This window comes from Saccopteryx leptura, chromosome 5, assembly GCF_036850995.1.
Source record: "Saccopteryx leptura isolate mSacLep1 chromosome 5, mSacLep1_pri_phased_curated, whole genome shotgun sequence".
Taxonomy (NCBI): Eukaryota; Metazoa; Chordata; class Mammalia; order Chiroptera; family Emballonuridae; genus Saccopteryx; species Saccopteryx leptura.
In genome coordinates this window covers 63,772,592-63,795,692 of record NC_089507.1, presented here as the reverse complement: position 1 = coordinate 63,795,692, position 23,101 = coordinate 63,772,592, and the positions used below count along the sequence as shown (strand labels likewise).

General features: G+C 41.3%; 1 protein-coding gene across 2 annotated transcripts in view; it reads left to right on the top strand.

Moving 5' to 3' along the window:
* Positions 1–22,889, top strand: part of TMEM150C (transmembrane protein 150C) — a 90,991-nt gene extending 68,102 nt beyond the window's left edge. For both annotated transcript variants that reach the window (XM_066385487.1, XM_066385488.1), the window contains exons 2-8: positions 4,261–4,350; positions 5,181–5,234; positions 5,360–5,392; positions 6,100–6,167; positions 13,412–13,539; positions 16,980–17,157; positions 19,723–22,889. In XM_066385487.1, the coding sequence (XP_066241584.1) occupies positions 4,271–4,350; positions 5,181–5,234; positions 5,360–5,392; positions 6,100–6,167; positions 13,412–13,539; positions 16,980–17,157; positions 19,723–19,931 (750 nt within the window). In that variant the 5' untranslated portion in view covers positions 4,261–4,270 and the 3' untranslated portion in view covers positions 19,932–22,889. The remainder of the gene's footprint in view (positions 1–4,260; positions 4,351–5,180; positions 5,235–5,359; positions 5,393–6,099; positions 6,168–13,411; positions 13,540–16,979; positions 17,158–19,722) is intronic.
* Positions 22,890–23,101: the final 212 nt, after the last annotated feature.

Here is a 23,101-nt window from a genome sequence, read left to right as displayed (position 1 = left end):
GTTTGGAACTTGATGATAAAATTATGACTAATTGTATGACCTTAACTTGATCACAGGCCCTTTTTCCAATCAGTTAAAGTAATTGGAGTCGTAGGTGCTGAGCTAATGTGAGTTTATATCATAGTAATACTTCGTTTGCGTTCATGAGATTGTAAGTTTTTAAGTGACTAGGTATTCTCTTGGGAATTTGCAGCTAGAAGACTTCCAGAGGAACAAAATGCCAACAGTGGGGGCCACCACAAACCCTTGATATGGTCCATTTTCTCTCTGAAAAAGAACGAGAGCCTCAGGGATGCAGGTCACAAAGGGAGCAGCGAACACACGGGGGTTTTCAGGCTCTGACTCCATGTTGAGTTCACACTATGCAGTCACACTCCTACAAAGTTGGGCGAAAGAGTGAAAATCACTCAAAGTGTGATATTTATTAGAAGAAAAGAACATGCGATAGGATTGTACAAAGAGTTAGCAGTATTGGCTCTGTGGGCGGATTTGACCATCTGGATAACAGTTTTGCAAGTCATTTGGATAAATGATACCATTTGGAGGAGAGTCTTCCAAACCACATCTAAATGCCAGAATCCTATCGAGAAGGTTTATGCAATTCTGGCTCTTTTCCTTCTTTTGTCAGAAACTCATTGGGTGACATTGTTCCAGATATAATTTACTATTTGGGACGTGGGAACAATTACCCTAAGTATTTCACTGTGAGATATTATTGAAGGTTAACGTCAATGGAGTAAATATTACACAGAATAAAAAGGAAGTATAGCTTAGAATGCAAAGATAGAACTACCTTAGAAGTATGGAGTATTCCTTCCTTCTCCCCGTCTTTCTTTAAAAAGGCAAGGAAAAATGTACTCTGCTAGCTGGTAGGCACCGTACTGATGTAGCTCAGGGAAAGTGTAGAACTTGTCCTTGTTAGGAAATGTAAGTCAAGTTTGGGTGACACTTTCTAATGTGACTGGAACCAGTGGACCAGTTTATTTTAATGGTGTCTGGAAGGATGGAAGAGAGAGAACCATCTCTTGGTTTTAATTTTTAATTCTCAGGTAACACTGAGGCAGTGAAGAGAGTTAATTCAGTAGTTCTATTAATTTATTCTTTGCAGAGGTATTTCCAAGCAAGTAGCTTCTCAAGCCAGAAAACTCAGAGAGGCTTATGAACCTAATCAAATGGTCAGCTCCTGGCGCCTCTAGGAGTCCTCTTCTAGGACAGAAAGTAGGAAGCACATGGGTGTCATTTCTCTGCTGCAGGTTCTTTGTCACATTAAAAGATAGTGTGGGTGAAAGAAGAATGAATAGATTAGTTTAGACAAGAAAAGTACATGTAATAGAGTCCCCTTCTTTGGTTAACATAGTCCCATCAGGGTGGGAGAAAAAAGTATACAAAAAGACCAAGATATGTCAGATGGGATATTGGTAGGTTAACAAGCCAGACACTTCGTTCTTCCGGTCCTCATGATAATTCAGAGAGGGGTGGGGAAGTGAAGTAGGTAAGGGAGCTCTCCCGTCTACACACACGCACACCTCATTGTTCTTTTAGACTCATAATGGTCAGATGACAAAAGAACCTGACACGCTAGGATATATTATGGATAAAGTATATATTCTTCACTATAACAATATTCCTTTACTACCTCAGAAGACTGACTTGGAGTGTCACACATTTCCTGATCCTTGTCAAAATGATTTACAAATTGTTTAGGGTCTAACGCAGTTCAATAAGATAATACAGACCCATAGTTTAAAAAGACATAACTAGCCTGGCCAGGCGGTGGCGCAGTGGATAGAGCGTCAGACTGGGATGTGGAGGACCCAGGTTCGAGACCCCGAGGTCGCCAGCTTGAACACGGGCTCATCTGGTTTGAGCAAGGCTCACCAGCTTGAGCCCAAGGTCGCTGGCTCGAGCAAGGGGTCGCTCGGTCTGCTGTAGCCCACGTGGTCAAGGCACATATGAGAAATCAGTCAGTGGTCAAGGCACATATGAGAAATCAGTCAATGAGCGGCTGGGAAACCGCAACGAAGAATTGATGTTTCTCATCTCTCTCCCTTCCTGTCTGTCTGTCCCTGTCTGTCCCTCTCTCTGTCTCTGCCAAAAATAAAAAAATAAAAAATAAAATAAAAAAAAAGACATAACTAGATCATGAGTTTAAATGTAAAGTCAGAAAAAATATAGGAGAAACTCTTCAAGATTAAAGGCTAGGCAAAAAGTCCTTGGGCTTGACATAAAAAAACTCAGTCCATAAAAGAAAAACATGATAAATTGGATCTTATCAAAAATTTAAAAATCTTACATGTTAAAAAAAAACACCAAACGCTTAGTCCTGGCTTGATAGCTCAGTTGATTGAAGTATCGTCCCGAAGAGCAGAGGCTGCTGTTTCCTGGACAGGGCATATACAGGAACAGGTCAATTCCTCTCTCTCTCCCTCTTTCCCTCTCTCTGCCCTCCTTCTTCTCTCCCTCAATTCCTTCCTCTCTGTCTAAAATCAATTTTTAAAAATGTTTAAAACTTTTGCTCTGCAAAAGACCCTGTTAAGTACCAAAACCATTCAAAGGGGGGAAAGGTAGTCTTTTAAACAAATGGTTCTGGATATTAACATGCAAGCAAAATTACCCTGTACCGTATATTAAAATGGACTCAAAGTGGATCAGACTGGGTACATCCATACCATGGAATACTACCGAAGAATAAAAGGTACCAAATTATTGATGAGCACAAATTCAGATGATTCTCTAGGGAATTCATAGATGAAGTCTCAGTGAAAAAAAAGTCAATCCCAAACGTTACATGCTCCGATTTCATTTGTGTAACATTTTTGAGATGATAAAATTATAGAAGTGGTGAAAGGATTAGCGGTTGTCAGAGATTAGAAAGGAGAGTTTGGGGGAAGGAAGTAGCGTGGTTATGAAACGGCAATGAGAGAAGTTTGGCTCCCCTTTCAGGAATGTCTGTATGGTCTGTGGCTTGACTGTGCTGGTGATCACACAAATCTACACATATGGTAAAATTGTATAAAACTAAACACACACAAGGCCCTGGCCGGTTGGCTCAGTGGTAGAGTGTCGGCCTGGCGTGTGGAAGTCCCAGGTTTGTCTCCTGGCCAAGACACACAGGAGAGGCGCCCATCTGCTTCTCTACCCTGCCCCCTCTCTTTTCTCCCTATCTCTCTCTTCCCTCCCACAGCCAAGACTCCATTGGAGCAAAGTTGGCCCGGGCACCAAGGATGGCTCCATGGCCTCTGCCTCAGGTGCTAGAATGGCTCCAGCGTAATGGAGCAACGGCCCAGATGGGCACAGCATCGCCCCCTCGTGGACTTGACAGGTGGATCCCTGTTGGGCACATGAGGGAGTCTGTGTCTCTGCCTCCCTGTTTCTTACTTCAGAAAAAAAAAAAAATAAATAAATAAATAAAAAGATTTAAAAAAAGATTAAACACACACATACAGAAAGGAGTACATGTAAAACTGGTGAAATCTAAATGAATCCAAATGATTGAATCAATGTCAAATGTCAGGATCTTGGTTGTTGATATCGACTGTACTATAGTTATATAGATGTTACTACTGGGGAAATAGAGTGAAGGTTGTACATTTCTATATACTTTTGTTTTAAAATATAACATCAAAAATGCCTGGCATCTGGTTTGTTTTTTTCCATTGTTTTGTAGGAGCTAATTTAAACTTATATACAACATGGTTTTTAGAGCATTCATTTCAGAGTCTTCTGAAATAGTTGCTCAATAACATATCGTGAGAAAAATTCAGATTTATAAAGCATTTGTTATTTCCTCCTGCAGTGCTAATTTATTTAGTAACCATTTGTTTCTGACATTCCTGTTAGCTAAGCTGGAGACATATGGACATGTTGGATCCATAAATCCATAAATGTTAACAGCACTAACAGTAGGTTAAAATTTGCCATTGGTGCCTAGTCCTCACCCAAAACCTTCTTCATGTCCTAACGCAAACCCTTTTGTACTATCTTAAATACATCAATGCTTGTATAAGGATAAATGTCATTATGAGAAAATTTCCATCAGTTCTCAACTAAGACTGGAATATCTGAGCTAATGCTAGTTACCAGTCATTATGTTATATGCTCAAGGATTTACTGCATGGGTAGGTGGCCATAATGATACTGATTTGAACCATGGTTTCTTAAAATGCACTCTTTTACAGTTAAAGACAACTTCCTGTTTCTCTTGAAAGAAGAAGATTAAATGTTTGCCTTAGTTATTAATACCTGTTCATTTGATTTCAGTGGTGCAGGCATGGATGGGAAGAAATGCAGCGTATGGATGTTTTTACCTCTTGTATTTACTTTGTTTACTTCAGCTGGATTGTGGATAGTGTGAGTATCTCTTATTTATTTAAGGACTGAGGTGCAGCGTAGATAAAAATGTGGTTTTGGTAGTATATGGCATGGCTATATGAATGTACTTATAAATACTTCAACGTTTATGAATGTAGCCTTACTAAAGTCACCATTTCTCTTCCCTTCTTCATTACCCAAAGTAAATAACAGGAGCGAGTAATAAATTGTGCAAAGCGGGTAGTGAAGAATACTAGACTTATTTTGTGTTCCTGTGTTCTTCCAATAATGAACATTCTTTAAACTGGTGATATGGATTCATTATTTGCAAGATGTGTTGATTTGACACTTGTAACATCTTTAGGATTCCACTACAATATAGTTCGTAGTCCACGGGTTTTTCTTTTTCCTGTGACTGTGTCTGGTATCTTTATAAAATGGGCATGATTACATTAGAAATCTTGGCTTATCACAAAACATCCCCATTCTTGCTTATTTCAAATACTGTTCACTGGTAGAAAATTATTTTCGTTCCTTGCAGTTCATTAAGAAAGGTGGACCAAGAAGTTAGAAAATTTGAATTTTAGTTTGCCTAAAGTTGTAAGTAAGGTCTTATTTCTTTGTTTTCCAGTTTTCAGATTATAATGATTTCCATTAATTTGGGGATATTTTGAAAATTAAAGAAATACTATTAATAATGACAGTTGAGCTTCAAAGAGTTAGATGATCTACTGTTGAAAAAGAATATTTTCTTAGGAAATAAAATGAATATGACTTAATGTGGTTAGTTTAATAAAACTGAGAAACAAATGGTTCTTTTTTAAAAAAAATTCTTTGTTTTATAAACTTTTATTGTTCTTTTTTCATAGATACTTTATAGCTGTGGAAGATGACAAAATTTTCCCATTAAATTCAGATGAAAGGTAAAGTTGACCTCTGGGTAATTCGTTTTTCATTAATAGACCGAACAAAAACTTTGCCACTGGTGAGGTTAAACTGCAAAAGTGACTGTGCTTTAACCTCAGCACCTGTGTTTTCTGTTATCCAGGATACCTGGTGTGAAGCGTGCACCATATATAAGGTAATTTGATTATTCTTTTCTTTTTTGTAATGTTCCCTTAAAATATTTTATTTTATTTTTATTGAATTTATTGGGGTGACACTGGTTAACAAAACTATACAGGTTTCAGGTGCCAGATTCTACAGCACATCATCTGTACACTGCATTGTGTGCTCACCACCCAAGTCCTCTCCTCCATCACCATTTATCCTCCCACTGTGTCCTCCTCCACCTTCCCCACCCACCTCCCCTTGGCGGTCACCACACTGTTGTTCATGTGATCATTCTCTTCTGATCTACTGGATTTTAGAAAAAGTTGGGAAGGGGTCCTTCAGTCAGGCTACTATAACGAAGTAGCATAGACTGGGTGGCTTATAAACAACAGAAATTTACTTCACACAGTCTGGAAGCTAGAAGCCCACAGTGAGGGTGCCAGCACGGTCAAGGTTCTGATCACAGCCCTCTTCTGGGTTACAGACTGCCATCTTCTCACTGTATCACTACATGGTGGAAAGAGGACAAGGTCCCCTTTATTAAGGCACTAATCCCATTCATGAGGGCTCCACCTTTATGATCTAATTACCTCCAAAGGTCCTATGTCCTAATACTGTCATATTGGGGGTTAGAATTTTCAACATATGAATTTTGAGGAGACACAAACATTCAGCCCTTTGCTGAGGGTTATAGATTTTAATGTAGTAATAATGAAACATTTTATATTTTTCAAGTATTGCAGGTACTGAACCTCCTGCAAGCTGTGTGTTTAGTCAAGTTATGAACATGGCAGCATTCTTAGGTAAGAAGATAATAAAGAGTGCTTTACGTGCTTTGGCACATTTCTATTTATTTTCACTTTTCCCAAACCCATATCAAAGCATGGTGGGCTTAGTTGATAATTTGGGATATCATGGTGAAGCTAATTTTTTGTTTTGAGGGCCTTTTTCCTCTTAAATCCTTTTATAGTCACCCTGCTTACCTTACATTTTCTCTTCCCTTTACCATCTTTATCATTTCAGTGCATTCTTGATTTCTTTTGCTACATGGAATAATGTATTTCACATACCATAAAGTGCCGCATGAGAACATAATATTGTATAATATGCTTGCTCTAGCAAGTGAACTTGACTCAGAGGAACTGCTGAGCTAAAGCCAGCCCATATGTTTGCTTTAAAAAGAATGCCTTATTTATTTCTTCACTGGCAAAGATAAAAAAAAATGGCTAGGCTCTGTGATAAATATTCACGTGTGTAGATACCGTTTTTTAAATATGAAGGTGCTGTTCACCTTCCGGTGCCTATTCTGTACACATATCAAGCTGCCAAGTGGAGACATAGGTTAAAAAAGAAGAAAAAAAACTTATATCCTCATGTCTGGCCCCAATGCCCCAATTTTTTTTCAGGGCCCAAGCCCTCAGTCAGTATCCTGTCCCCTTTGTCCTGTGAGTGCTTCTATGGCCGGGTGGTCCCCCAGAGAGTGTGGGAACCAGCCACGCCCTCTTTCCTTTTCCAGCCAGCCTCACATACCTTCTGCTCAAGGCCAGGCCTTCCCCTGTCTGTCAAAGGGTCAGCCAGCTGCATCATCGTAGCATGCTGCGGGGGATGGGCCAATGACAACTAAATATTTCAACACTGGTTTTCTGGAAATGGTTCTTGTGGAAGGTGAGACTTTTTACTGCAAGTAAGAAATAAAGATGATCTTATTCCGGAGGGTGTATTGGCCCTTTTAACATGTCTTCCCAAGAGGTGCCCTATTGTGTATAATTCCCTCCCCCCACCAAAATTTCTACTCTCTCTCTCTCTTTTTAATGTCAGTGAGAGAACGGGAGTCAGAGAGACAGACTCCTACATGCGCCTGATCAGGATTCACTCGGCTTGCCCACTAGGGGGCGATGCTCTACCCATCTGGGGTGTTGCTCTGATGCTCAGCAACCGAGTTTTTCTTAACACCTGAGGTGGAGGCCATGGAGCCATCCTCTGTGCCTAGGGCCAACTTGCTCCAGTAAAGCCATGGTTGCAGGAGGGGAAGAGAGAGCGAGAGAAGCAAGAGAGGGAGGGATGGAGAAGCAAATGGACACTTTACTGTGTGTCCTGACCAGAAATTGAACCTAGGACATCCACATGCCTGGCCAATGCTCTACCTCTGAGCTAACTGGCCAGGGCCTATACTCACTCTTAACATGTTCTTTTTTAATGTTTGCTGTAGGAAAAGGGATGACCTGTAGATATTATTGGAAAATCAAGGGAGATGGCTGGTCCAACATGCAACACAGGCAGAATCTTAGTTCTGAGGGTTCAAAAAGTGGGAAGCATGGTGAACATTCCCTGTAAGGCCCGCAAGGCCTCGCTAACCTGTAAGGTTTAAAGAGGAGCACTCTGGGGGGCTTCTCTGCGGTTACTAAGGTTGGTCCCTGGAGCTAACCTTCACTACCCAGGCTTCCCGAGCACCCTGCACTCACCTGCGCAGAGGACGTTTGGGAGGCAGGGACTGCACGCGAGTGCGGCAGACAAGGGTGGACACATCCTGCCCCTGGCATTGCTGAATCTGTAATGATGCTCTTCTCGTCGTGCCCTTAGCAGGCAGTATTTTCATGTCCCAGATATTCCCAAGCTCTGAAAGAGGCGGTGTTTTCAGCAGCTGGTGCCCCCGTGGCCACCAGGGCCCATCCTTGTCACTCAGGTTTTATCTTCAGTGCCTGCCGCCTCAGAGCTGCCAGGGGCTTTATACTTGCCTTTTTTTTTTCTACTCTTGACACAACTCTTCTGAGAAGATCTAATAAACTTAGTCATACCAAGGCATACAGGACTGATAAGGAGAGATTTGCATTTAACAGAGCACAAAGCCCCGAGATTGAATCTTCAGTCACAGGAGACCTTTCCCAACCCCTTGGCTATCACACCACATACACTTGCAGATTGGTACCTACTCGTATGATCCTCACAGGGCGCATTAATAGCAATAATTAATGAGAGTCATTTATATTCCAGGCATAATGCTAAGAGCTTTACAAATGCTACCTCACCTAATCTTGATACAGAAGAGAGTGCCCTTATAAAAAAAACTGCTACAAACTGTGTCCTCCATTGGGCTCTAAAGAAACCAGTGACCATGTTGGAAGCCACATATTGTTGCCTTCACATTCTTAAGAAAAATTGAGCCTGACCAGGCAGTGGCACAGTGGATAGAGTGTTGGACTGGGATGTGGAGGACCCAGGTTCGAGACCCCGAGGTCTCCAGCTTGAATGCAGGCTCATCTGCTTTGAGCAAGGCTCACCAGCTTGAGCCCAAGGTCGCTGGCTCGAGCAAGGGGTCACTCGGTCTGCTGTAGCCCCCCCCCCCCATCGAGGCACATATGAGAAATCAATCAACGAACAACTAAGGAACCGCAATGAAGAATTCATGTTTCTCATCTCCCTTCCTGTCTGTCTGTCCCTATCTGTCCCTCTCCCTGACTCTGCCACACACAAAAAAAGAAAAATTGATATTTCCCAGTAGTCCTTACTGTATAACTTAAAAAATACCAATTTGCACAGCTCACATAGTTATCTGGTTATAAAGCTTATGATTAACTAATTGTAAAAGCATTTCCAAAAGCAAAGTAATGAAAACAAGTCCCCCTCTTCCAGATGACACTCGTCATCAGCCAGGCCTTCCCTGTTCCACCAAGAAGACATTAAGTTTTTACTAGCTTTCCCGCTCTAAAGTATTGCAGCAGTCAGTGTTTATTCTTCATTATCTTTCATCATTTTGAGTGCCATCTGGTAGACACAAAACTGATTCAGATTAGGATTCAGTGGGAGTGAACCAACAATGATTTATTTATCAACTGTGGGGGTGAGAAGTCAGTTCACTAATGATTCTCGCTCTGAACTGTGGACGTCCCCATCTCCCCAGATTTGCCCTGTTTGACCTGAGACTGTTACTTCAGACAACATAAATGACTTTTAGAAATAACCTGCACAGCCGATAAGTCACTGCTTTTTGGCCGCTGTATAGATTATAATTTACAGTCTACAAAGGAATTGGTGTAGCCTTGATTAAAATTAGTTACCAAAGGTCTTTTATCTTTTTGATGGCCTAATCGAAGATCAAATGCTCAATTATTTTCTTTACAGAATTAGTTATGCTCTTTGTCCCAGTCAGTTGAGGTGGAGGAGACCTAAGACAAATTTCTTAAAGGGAATATTATTTTTCTGGAGAGGTTGCAAGAATAAAGCAAATTGCTGAATGATTTCAGTCACCTAAAAGCAGCCACGCTCCCTCCTTCAGCCAAAACATATTGATTGTCGTCTTCTGCTGCAGTCATAAGTAGGAATTATTGATGCATAAACAATAAAACTAAACAAAACAAAAAAGAATTTGGCCAGGCACCAGTTTAGAACTGTAATGAAGAGCTGCTATCTTGAGCTGAACTTAAAAAACCCCATCAGCCTCAAAGTAAAAACAATTTAATAAAGAAAATAAGCAATGTAAAACATATTTGTGTTCTTCTAAATAGATAAATTAAATAGGGACACCTGTAGAGCAAAGGACTAGTCTGAACAGCAAAAACAACAGGATGGCGGGTTTTTTTTAAATCTTGTCTAAAACTGTTGATAAAAATATCTAAAATTTTTAATGAAACTAAAAATCAGTTAGCATATTTAAAGATGACTGTGAAACTGCCCCAGTGCCCAGAAGTCTTTTTCAAGAAGCTATAATTAAAGCACTGCTTGATTGAAAATGGACTTTGTAACAGTCTGAATCACCTTCCAATTACACCTAATTCTTAACAAACTGTTAAAAGGCCAGAATCCTTATTATTTCCACCACCCTAAAAATTCAACTAGAATATATATATGTATGTATATATATATATGTATGTATATATATATATATATATATATATATATATATATATATGCCTAGTCTGAGTGGATTAATGAATGAATAGGTTGAAAGGGCAAACTGTGGGTTGAGATGCAACATGGAAGTTTGAGTGTTGGGTTAAATTCCTGTCTTCAAGTAGGTTTGTTTCCTGCTTGCTTTCATCATCTGTTCATGATAAAATGATTTTCATCATCCCCATTACAAATGGGAAGGCTAGCAATGCTGGGACCAAGAGACTGATACACATCGGGTTTTCATTGGAGAGAAGTGGGTAATGCAGAGGACCGCATTCACCTCTCTTCTTCTGAACATCGTGGAACTGAGTGGGCAGGTCGACGTCCAGAGCCAGTTCAGTGACTGCTCCAGCAGTGGCTTAGCCCTTAGGCCAAAGTTCCAGCGCCATCCTCTCCTTCCAAACTATGTGACAATCAGAGAATCCCCAGAGTGTAATTCACTAGTCATTTTTAGAAGAAATGAAATGCACCATCTTGGTCTTTGTCAATACGCCCTGAATAATGTGCACAGTCAGTCAGCATGTGTCTCCCGTGGTGCCCTGTGTTTGTTTGGGTTTCTGGATTTAACCTAATGGCTTCTGTATCTCAGGATCACTTGGTTGGTGTCAGAGTGTTTCTGTTGAATTTCTTCTGTCCCCATTTCCTCCTCCAGTCCCATTTGAAAAACTAATAGTTGTGCTGCTTTTTCATCCTCTAAGATGGTTATTGTCATTATTGATAGATTGCTAATATATTATAACTCCTAACTAGGTTCCTCAAACAAGTGGGTTGGAAAACTGTTGTCAATTCAAGTATAATTTACTAATTTTCTGATCAATAGTGGGCATTAGCTGACATATAAATATACCAAAAGCTAAATCAGAACAGAAATTTGAGATTGCATAAGTTATGGTTTGTTTCTATTTTGTTTCCAAAATCCAAATATGTATTAACCAGATGTATACCACTCTGATCAGAGGTACTTGAAAGTGAATATCAACTCACTGAGCTTAACTTTGTAGCTTGAAACTGACATTCAGCATACTTGGAAATGCAAATTTAGGGTTTTTTTTTTTTATTAATGGCTACTAATAGTGGCCTGTGATCAAGATAAAATCTTTAGCACATAATTACCTACTTAATTGCTATATAAATAAGGTAGTTCTTGAATTTCTAAATGTCTTCCCTGCTAAAGTTTAATGTCAAAATAAATTGTTTTGGGAAATAGTAAGTGCATTTCCTTCATTTGGATATAATTTACATTAATTGCAAGTGTCTTTTTATCACTTGTAAACTAACCTCTCTCAGCTTTTTGTATAACTTTCCCTGAACTAAGCAGTTAATAAAAGGTTGGGTTTTTGTTTGTTTGTTTGTTTGTTGCAAGAGAGGGACAGGAAGGGAGAGAGAGAAAAATCAACTCATAGTTGTGTCACTTTAGTTGTTAATTGATTGCTTCCTATACGTGCCTTGATGGGGGGGTGCTCCAGCTGAGCCAGTGACCCCTTGCTCAAGCCAGTGACCTGGGGTTCAAGCCAGCGACAGGATCATGTCGATGATCCCACGCTCAAGTCAGCGACCCCATGCACAAGCTGGTGAGCCTGTTCTCAGGCAGGAGGAACCTGCACTCAAGCTGGCGACCTTGAGGCTTCAAACCAGGGACCTCAGCGTCCCAGGTCAATGCTCTAACCACTGTTCCACCACTAGCAAGGCTAATCTTTTAAAGTAATTAACATCAGGCCCTGGCTGGCAGCTCAGTGGCTAGAGCATCGGCCTGGTATATAAACATCCCACGTGTGATCCCATGTCAGGGCATACAGGAAAAGTGACCATTTACTTCTCCACCTCTTTCTCTTCCTATTCCCCTCCCTCAGCCAATGCATTGGTTTGGGCGTGGCCCTGGGCGCTTAGGATAGTTTGGTTGGTCCCAGCGCATCAGCCTCAGATGCTAAAAATAGCTTGGTACTGGAGCATTAGCCCCAGATGGAACTGCCAGGTGGACCCTGGTCAGGCACATGCAAAAGTCTGCGTCACTGTCTCCCCACCTCTCACCTAAAAAATAAAAAATAAAATAAAGGCCCTGGCCAGTTGGCTCAGTGGTAGAGCGTCGGCCTGGCATGCAGGAGTCCCAGGTTCAATTCCCGGCCAGGGCACACAGGAGAAGCGCTCATCTGCTTCTCCACCCCTCCCCCTCTCCTTCCTCTCTGTCTCTCTCTTCCCCTCCCACAGCCAAGGCTCCATTGGAGCAAAAGATGGCCCAGGTGCTGAGGATGGCTCCATGGCCTCCGCCTCAGGCGCTAGAATGGCTCTAGTTGCAACAGAGCAATGCCCCAGATGGGCAGAGCATCGCCCCCTGGTGGACATGCCAGGTGGATCCCGGTCGGGCGCATTCAGGAGTCTGACTGCCTCCCCATTTCCAACTTCAGAAAAATACAAAAAAAAAAAATAAAAAAATTAACATCATTTGGAAGAACTGAACTTTCCTAATATAATTAATGTGATTTTTAGTACATACCAGACCCTAAAATCTGTTATGTGAAAATCCCTATTTAATAATTTGGTTACTACAGCTGCTCTCCTTTGACAATGAACATCTCCAGGTAGAACCACAGGGAAATAGGAGTAAACCAGCAATAAAGGGATGTGTACACTGCCTTTGTCTTCCTTCCCTTCCCCAGGCGTGATTTCTGGCCCAGGGACCCACAGGTTTGTCTGGATGTGGAAACTTGTCTTCTTCCCCGTGTTTTCCTGCCCAGTCTGTTGTAACACTGTTCTAAACTACTGGATGACTGAGTGGTGACTGTCTGTGCCATGGGCTGTCTTTCCCCATCTTGTTTGTCGTGTGTCCAGCTTCCGCAGTGTTCTCCTAAGCCAGGCTGTTCTGTGCTGACCTCGTTTTTGAAAACTCTGAGAACACTATTAACAGTTCCATCATCCTAGCATCACCCAAGAAACATATAACACTGCTGCTCCAACTCCTCTGCTTCCCACAGGTTAGGTACCATAAAACCTCTAAATAATAAACATCACATAAAAAGTTTCTTTTAAAAATTGTCATTTCAGAGATTTTTAAATGTCCTATGGTGAAAAGTTTAATTTTGCACATTGTAGTTTTAGAACTCTGCTTCATAGTCTGAGTGTATGATTTCAGTGTTCCCATTTTAACGCTTTATCTTATCCCCAGTTCTTGTGGTAGCTGTTCTGCGCTTCATACAACTGAAACCAAAGGTGTTAAATCCGTGGCTGAATATCAGTGGATTGGTGGCGCTGTGTCTGGCTTCCTTTGGAATGACCTTACTTGGTAATTTTCAGGTACTTCATTTGGCCTTTTTCACCTTTGTCTCACACTTCATCTAATGGATTATCATAGCCACTGAGGGACAGTCACTATATGGCTGATATAATTCTGCGCAGATCTTTAAAAACATTGCTAACGGTGGCTTCTAATATGTACAGGTTCTTCAGCAGTCAGCCCTATGGTCTCTCAGCCTGGTCGGCCTGTTTGCATTGCACACGCTACAGTATGCATTGGAAATGCAGCAGCACGGTTGCTGGGAAAAGTAGTTATGAAAATAACTGTGTATTTTCTACAAAGGGTCTCAAAGTGCTTAATGCTTTTTTTTCATAACAAATTGTGTCCTAATGTACCTTTCTAGAAAACTAATAGGATCATTGCCTTTCTATTACTAAACACTGAACATCCTTTTTGGATGAAAGCTTGCATTTCAGATTAGCAAGCTCAAGTTTGAAAAGCCAGCATCTCTCTAGAATACCTATGACTTGTGCAAAGATACACCCAGTCTTCTTCCCAGAAACTTAGAAACTCAAGGTCACAGCATTTACAAATAATTTCCCTTGCCAGTACCATCACTCAGCTGTTGATCTGAATGACATCTGTACACCAGACCAGGAGACCCCTGCAGCAGTAGGTTGTCTGGTTCCCTGCCTCCATCCCTCCCCAGCATCCTCCAGCCTGATGTATACGGCTGCCAGAAACTTCCCTCTTGTCATCAAACACCTGATCCTGAGCACCTCTCTCCCTTCTGTTGCGTGAAGTCCAAATAGTATAGGCATTCAAGAAAATATGGTAGTAGATTCTCAGAGTGTCTCTTTTCTTAACCCACAGTCCTGAGAATTCATTAAATCAGGGTTATTTGACAGATAGGCGGTCCAACCAATTCCTCTATTTTAAGTCTCATCCCATATCAAGTTAAGACGAGAAAGCTGCATTCATAGAACATGTTGACTATGACAATGACTTATCAGGAAAAATTCTGAGAGTTTATCCTGTTGAATTCCAAAATGTTAGGGCCCAGAGCATTTTTACTGAGTTTTGGTGGGAGTCTTCCCCTCACTTCCCTGTCTGTGTTGAAGGCGCTGGCGTGTTGTAAGGTGCTCAGTGACCATCATTTCTCTCAACCAGGACTGGGATGGAGATTAATGAGTAGATGGTTTGTCTTTACTAAAGTCCTAGAAGAAACCCAGAGATTAGGTTGTTTTGTGAACTACATGAAGTCAAAGCCATGAACGATGATACTTCTTGTAAAAAACCCTTTCCGGAAGATCTGCAGAGAATACACAGGAAACAAATAACAAATGAGATGCCTATGGAGAAATCAGGTGGCCAGTATATGGGATGGGAGACAGACTTTTCAATCTATACTTTTTATAATTTTTAAAGTTTGAACCATATAACTATATTATCTTTTTTTTTTTTTTTCATTTTTCCAAAGCTGGAAACGGGGAGGCAGTCAGTCAGACTCCCGCATGCGCCCGACCGGGATCCACCCGGCATGCCCAGCAGGGGGCGATGCTCTGCCCATCTGGGGCGTCGCTCTGTCGCATCCAGAGCCATTCTAGCACCTGAGGCAGAGGCCACAGAGCCATCCTCGGCGCCCCGGCCATCTTTGCTCCAATGGAGCCTCGGCTGCGGGAGGGGAAGAGAGACAGAGAGGAAGGAGAGGGGGAGGGGTGGAGAAGCAGATGGGCGCTTCTCCTGTGTGCCCTGGCCGGGAATTGAACCCGGGACTCCTGCACGCCAGGCCGACGCTCTACCGCTGAGCCAACCTGCCAGGGCTATATTATCTATTTTAAAAATTAGGTTAAAAATAATTAAACAAAGAGAGTTTAGGACACCAATTTCCTAGAAGTAAAATTTGTCTTGAGAAATCTTTATTGAAAATGTTTCAAAATGTCTTTTGAACTATGAGAGAAAAAGGCAGCTTTTCCAAAGAGGGGAGAAGATCGTAAAAAGTAAGTAACATTGATTTGATACGAGCATTACTCATAGCAATGTCAAGAATAAAACATCTGGCCTGACCAGGTGGTGGCGCAGTGGATAGAGCATCGGACTGGGATGCCGAGGACCCAGGTTCGAGACCCCGAGGTTGCTGGTTTGAGCACAGGCTCATCTGGTTTGAGCAAAAAAGCTCACCAGCTTGGACTCGAGATCTCTGGCTCAAGCAAGGGGTTGCTCGGTCTGCTGAAGGCCCACGGTCAAGGCACATATGAGAAAGCAATCAATGAACAATTTAGATGTTGCAACGAAAAACTGATGATTGATGCTTCTCATTTCTCTCCGTTCCTGTCTGTCTGTCCCCATCTATCCCTTTCTCTCTGTCTGTAAAATAAATAAATAAATAAATAAATAAATAAATAAAAAGAAAACATTGAAAGCACTGGCAATTCAAAAGAATATTCCACTATGTTTGAGAAGCTATGTCTTCAAAATAGATTTTATTTTCTTGAATATGTATTTAAAATATATATGTAATTCCTAACGGTGCTTTAAGTGACAACTTTTTTAAACCAGTGGGTAATGATTTGAGGAATTTACATCTCTAACACCCAATTGAAATAACCCAAATGGCTCTCCTTTAACCCATTAACTGTGAAAAGGCTCTGACCAGGAATCTTCAAACACTGTTGTCCTTTAATGGGTCTACAGCTCTGGCAAAAGCCCCTTGGTGGTGGTTTTATCATAACAGGAGAACAAAACAAAATCCCATTAACAACGACTTGGTCACACGGTATGGACAGGCCAGTTTTGTAGGAGTAATGAACAGTCCAAGTATTAGTTGTCTATGCCAATGAACTTTGACCTATTTAGAACTGGTCCTCCTCAATCAGTAAATACACAGCCAGATCCCAAGTCTCATTTCTTATTTAATTTTATTTATTCATTTTAAAGAGGAGAGAGAGAGAGAGAGAGAGAGAAGAGAGAAGGGGGGAAGAGCAGGAAACATCAACCCCCATATGTGCCTTGACCAGGCAAGCCCAGGGTTTCAAACCGTCTCCTCAGCGTTCGAGGTTGACGCTTTATCCACTGCGCCACCACAGGTCAGGCTCATTTCTTAGTTTAGAAAACAAATTTTGAAGTGTATGTTTGTAGAAACTTTGACATTTCTCTCTCTCTCTTTGTAACTTTTATGCTTTTTTCTTTTACTTTTTTACAAATCTTTTCTGGAAAATAAATTCAAGAAATAGATTACCATTGCCTTGTAGTTTTTCTAAACAAAAGTTTTGAGGCTTGGGGGTATTATTTATTTCCCTTCCTCCCTTCAGAGTTCAAACCAACTGAGAATTGATCCAAGGGGCCAGTGGAGACAAAGGACTCCCTAATCTTGTTAAAATTTATCATTTCATTATTGGGGTATCACTTTACCTATTTTTTTTTCTCCCTCACATATTCCATAGGCTTCTATGTGTTTTCTAAATGTCCCTCCATGTGCCCTTATATGTTCATCTCTTAGCTCACAAATGATGAAGAAATCCATAATGTTGGAACGTTCATGACCTTTGGATTTGGCACATTGACGTGTTGGATCCAGGCTGCACTGACACTCAAAGTCAACATCAAGAATGAAGGACGGAAAGTTGGGATTCCACGAGTTGTTCTCTCAGCATTGATCACTCTCTGTGTGGTCCTCTGTATCCTTTGAATGTGAAAAGGTTTTTTGCCAATGAGATTAAAACACCAAGAACTTGTCTAATTGTAGAAGATGAGAAAATTGCCATTCTGGATTGGTTCAGATATAGATAGATCATTTCAGAATCTTCGATAAAATGCAAAAGTAAATACGTATAAAACAAAAACTCTCAGACTATTTTTCATGCCAAAGAGGAGATCTAAAAATAAAAGTGTGCCTTCTCAAGATGGTTTCAATCTGTAGAAATGGTGTCATGCATTCTCCCAATCACTAATGAAGTAAAAGTTTTCCTTTATGAAAAATATAGAATGCAAAACCAAAACAGAATTGTGATTTTTCCCCCTCCATCTTAAAATTTTTTTTTAATTTTTCATTTGTGATTTTATTAATGGCCCTATTACTTATTAATTCTAATTAATGAATTTCAAGGGACAAATACATTTATGTCTTTTAGGAACATCTTTTCTGGAAAACAAATTCAAGAATTAGATTACCACAGCATGTATAGTTTTCCTTAAAAGTTTTTTAAGGTTTTGAAATGCTATTTATTTCACCTCCTCCCTCAGAGTTTAAACCAATGGAGAATAGACACAAGGAGCCAGATGGTGATAAAGAAATCAGTCTTTATTCCTGGTAAATTTGGAAAGGAAAATGCCCAGAGGCCTCCTATCTCACACCATGGAATTCAACTTATCCACCCAGTAACAAGAGAAATCAGGGAAAGGAAGAGATCAGGGCTTCACTCAGCTTAACCCCAAACAGATCCCAGAGAGAGAGGCTCCTAGGATAGAGCACAGTAACTTCGCCTACTGGTGGCGTGGTCAATGAAAGCTGGACAGTTCCAATCCCACCAGATTGCTCACTCATCCCATGGGGCGGAGTGATCATAAATGTTCACCTCCATAAGTCTCCCTAAGGAAACCAGAGAAGAAGCATCAGGTTCCTAGATGATAGACTGCATAGGTAACACTAGACATCTTCAATCATGTAATAGCCAGTATTTATTGGGCACTTATAATGTGCTACGTGTTATCCTAAGCTCTTTAGACATATCAACTCCCTTCATCTTCATTTTACAGGCAAGACTAGTGAAGCACAGAGGTTAATTTACCAAGGATCACACACACAGTATGTAGAGATCTTGATTTATAGTCAGCTCAGTTCTTGCACTCTTCATCAGTACATGATCTTACATTAGAGAACATGGCTTTAAAATACAAAAAGATTAAGCATTTAGTGATGTTTTCTAGTGAATGGAATATTTGCAGTCTCATAGTTCTTCTTCCTGCACAAACTGCCATTAAATCATTTTTTTGTTTGTTTTTTATAAAGTTCTGTAGTTGTATTAGAGAACATTTAAGGACTTGAACATTGAGCCAAAAAACTATTGCTAGTAACCTGATAAAATATTTTGAGTGAAAAGGTCAGAACTCTGCCAGTATGAGGTTTGAAGATTCATCCCTTCCCCATTACCATAAGTAATAATATTACTTTGGCAATATTTTGAACCCTCAGTTAGAAGAGTATGTGCAGACTTCAAATTATTCTGAGTTTTGAGCTTATTCCAAGCAATTGTGATCCATATTATTTCTGAATACTTGGAACCACTCCTTGGTTCCCAGATGAATGGATAAGTCTAATCTGGAGAGCAAAGTCTGGCTGAAGTAGTTTCACATACTCTCTGAAAATTTCCCAAAATATTAGGGCTCAGTTCTGAAGATAGAACTAATTTTAAGGGGGCATTTCAGATTTTCCTAAATAAATATATCCTTGACCTCTTGTCCTTTCACTAAAGCATGCTATGAACCTTTCTCAACATACACACTCCATACATATTCTGGCTAAGGAGTTTTTTTTTTTTTTTTTTTTAATTTCATACTTTCACTGAGGCACAAGTTTAAATGTAACACCAGGAATGAAACTAACCTATCTTATTGTCTGAACCACGGTAGTGAAAACTAGACAGAAAAGAAAGAGGGCCCACTTAGACATTATTAGTAGCACTGCAGAGACAAAGGCAGCTTATATGGAGGTGGTTTGCTTATGTTCAAAATTGTTTCTGCAGATAGAATGATGACTGAATCCACAGTCATTGGCAGTGATTTTTAAAAAGACAACCTTATTTTTCTGGCCAACTCCTTACTTTGGAATTGTGACTCTTGCTCATCTCACAGTTTATTAGGCACCCATAGGGTCTAGTGGTTGAGTGCAAGGCCTGGGAGTCGGAGCGCTTGAATCCCAGGTCCACCAGGTAGCTCCTGTGTGACCTCAGGCAAGTTACTTACCCATTTGGCCTGTTCCCCTATTTTAAAATGAACTGATGATGATCATAGGACTGTCATGAGGATTAAGTTATATTTTCCATGAAAGCACCTGGAAGCATGTCTGGCACAAAGTAAGAGCTCGATGATGTTATCAAGTATATTCATGTAGCTGTTCAAGTTTAGCAAGCTCCATCAAGCTAACTTTTGCTAGCGAGGAACAGGGCCAGACTTTTCCTGTTACCTGTCTCTGCCCAGTTTTCATGAGGCTGACAGGGGTACTTTCCTTGACTGCTCCTCTCCAGACTTCATCCTCATGGCCCAAGGCATCCACATGTATGCAGCCAGGGTCCAGTGGGGCCTGGTCATGTGCTTCCTGTCTTACTTTGGCACCTTTGCTGTGGAGTTCCGGCATTACCGTTACGAGATTGTTTGTTCTGAGTACCAGGAGAATTTCCTCAGCTTCTCAGAGAGCCTGTCTGAAGCTTCTGAATATCAAACTGACCAGGTGTAACCTATCAGATTTTCCTTGCTGGTGACATGGGTGTGGCAGTGGGGGAGGGGCCAGAAGGACACACCCACTGGACTTGACACATAACCTCATGACACAGTCTACACACATGTTCACGGCCACATTTGCCAAATGAGCTTTCCAGGGCGAGTTATTTAACAAAAAAGCACAAGCCCTATGTGTCAAAATACACGCTGTTACACTGAAAATATATGCACGACAAAGCAAGAAGCTTGTGCATGATCACCTCTCTTTTCCCTCTCCCCCAACACTCCCTGCTCTTCTCATTCTCTTCACATATTCCAGACATTGCGATGACCCTGCCATACGGTAGAGCAGGCCAAGTGTGACATGGGAATAATGCCAACTCCCGAAGTTGCCTTCAGATCCAAAGGGCTTGGAACCAGCTCACAAGGAAGTTCTGAATCTAGCACTGATACTCTTGAATGTATAGCCTATCATCTAATTGGATGGAAACTGTGTAGATGTGACCCGTGGAAAGGCACGGGATCAAGGAGAGAACTTTTGCACAATACTCCTATCACTACACTGCTCAGTGGTTGGCTGTAAGGATTCAGTGGAATACGCTACAGACTGGGAAAGTGAAGCCCACCACCAGGATTTGGACTTTACTGTGACAGAAATACTTCCAAATGTGAATATTTGTGATCTGCTAGGCATGGAACAAGATGGGGGCAGTGAGGGTGTGGTTTCATTGTTGCTTTTTAGTAGGCAATATATAGTTTTTGTTTTATATTTCATGGCTTGCCTTCTTTTTTAAAAGTAGCAAGGGTCTCTGGAGGCTTCAAGGACAAAGATGGAGGCCAAATACAAGAGATCAGCTTGTTTTGGGTTCAACTATGATAAAAAAAAAAGGTGACCTGCAGGCTTAATTTGCTTTTATGTTTGAAGTTAAGAAAATGTTCACAGAAAAGCACAAAGAAACGTGTGGAGGTAATAAAAAGAGCCCCTGCGGGACATTTATTAAAGATAGGAGATTTCAAGCAAGATCTTGCTGCAAGTTCAAGTCAGGGGAGAGTTTCTTACTATGTATTGATAGCTCAAATTTAATATTGGGGGGGGGAGGCGATGGCTTAAGGGCTTTTCATATTTGGAATTTGTAGAAGCCAATTAAAAGATTACCATCCCCCCAAACCAAAATGACACAGCTGTCCCCTCCTGCCTACAGTCCCACTGGCTAAGAGTATAGAACTCAAGCTATAGGCCTGGGCTTTTGAGGTTGTGCTTCATAGAGGAGCCGAATCCTAAATCCAACGTGCTGGCGTACGTAGGCCACGCTGACAGACCCTCCATGAGTGCAGTTTGTTTCAAGAAATCCCCAAATCTATTTTGTAGGAAACTGGGATTCATAGTATACAATGTGGAAAACACTGCTCTTTTATTCAACCCAAAGTCAGCTTCTTAAGGGGGAAATCTCTGTAGTTATCTCCACCTCCTACGCTGTGCCTGGCACATAATAGGTGCTCAACAAATGTCTGTTGAGTAGAATTATTGGTCATTGGAGAGTAGGAAAAGGAGCATCAGAGAAAGACTCAAAAAAAAGAGAGAGAGAGAGAGAGAGAGACAGAGAATGGAAGATGACTGTTTTAAGACATGAATGGAAGAAATCATGAATGAAGGTCCCGTGGGGAAGTGAGAATAGTTAGAAGTCAATTTGTGAAGAAAATAATCAAGCAGAGACTATTCTGTTAAAAAGGTATCTTACTGTAAATAGTCCAAGGTGACATTTATTATCTTGGAATACTGTTTTTGGGGTTTTTTCATTTTTATATTTTAAAATTTCGATCAGAGAACAAAGATTTATGAAGTTCTCTGTTACTCTATATGATCCAAATTAAACAGCTTTTGGTGATGCACTGTACACTTTCTTAAGAGCATATCTTATGATAGCACATGTTAGCAGAATCAAGCAATGACTGGCATTATTCATTGGGATCTGACCACTAAATAAAATTCTTTTATGCAGAGTTGTGATTTGTCTCCTACTCTAATATCCTTAATATTGAAGCACGTGTAAATTCTGTAAGACAGTATGCTGTGTTTTCCAGCAGTAACAACCAATTCTGATCTGTTGGACACCCAACTACAATTCACTTCAATTCTGACACTAAGTACCCGGGGTTGCTGTCAGACCCCACAGGTTTAAGGAGGTCCCATAAGACCACTCTCACTTCAGATGCCAGATACAAGTATTGAGTTCCAGGTTACCCACACTTGGTTATCAAATTAGGGAGTTCCCACCACTCCCTTCACTGTTGATAATTTGCTAGAATGGCTCACAGAACTAAAGAACACTTTACTGCCGTTTGCCTATTTATTATAAAGGTATAACTAGAGAACAACCAAATGGAGGAGATGAATAGGGCATGGGAGGGTGGGGAGGCACTCAGGGGCAGGCCATCCTCCCAACATTTTGATGTATTCACTGACCCAGAAGCTCTCTGAATCTCACTGTTCAATAGTTCATAGGTCTCAATCTCCAACACTCTCAGACCCCCTTTCTGGAGGTTGGTCAGGTCTAATCACTTGGCCTTTCTGTTGACCAGCGGCATCCTCAGGCTAGCTAGGAGCCCCACCCTCTTTATTAGCATAAGCATGGGCTTATTATGAATAAAATACACTCTTATCAAGAAATTCCAAGCCTAAGCAGGTGGTAGTGCAATGGATAGACCATTGACCTGGACACTGAGGACTCAGGTTCAAAACCCAGAGTCACCAGCCTGAGTGTCAGATTATTGACATGACCCGTAATTGCTGGCTTGAGCCCCAAGGTCACTGGCTTGAGCAGTGTCACTGCCTCCCCTCACCCATCAAGGAACATATGAGAGACAATTAATGAACAACTTAAGTGATGCAACTATGAATTCATGCTTCCCAACCCCTCCCTTCCCCTTCTTTCTCTCTCCCCCTCCCACAGCCATGACTCGATTGGTTCACGAGTTGGTGGGAGGGGGAGGGGGAGGACACTGAGGATGCCTCCGTGGCCTCTGCCTCAAGTGCTAAAATAGCTTGGTTGCCAAGCAACAGAGCAAGGGCCAGATGGGCAGAGCACTGCCCTATAGGGTGCTTGCCGGGTGGATTCCAGTGTGGGTGCATGCAGAGCTTCCTGGGAGTTAGGTACCACAGCTTTCTGCTATGAGGCCAAGACCAGG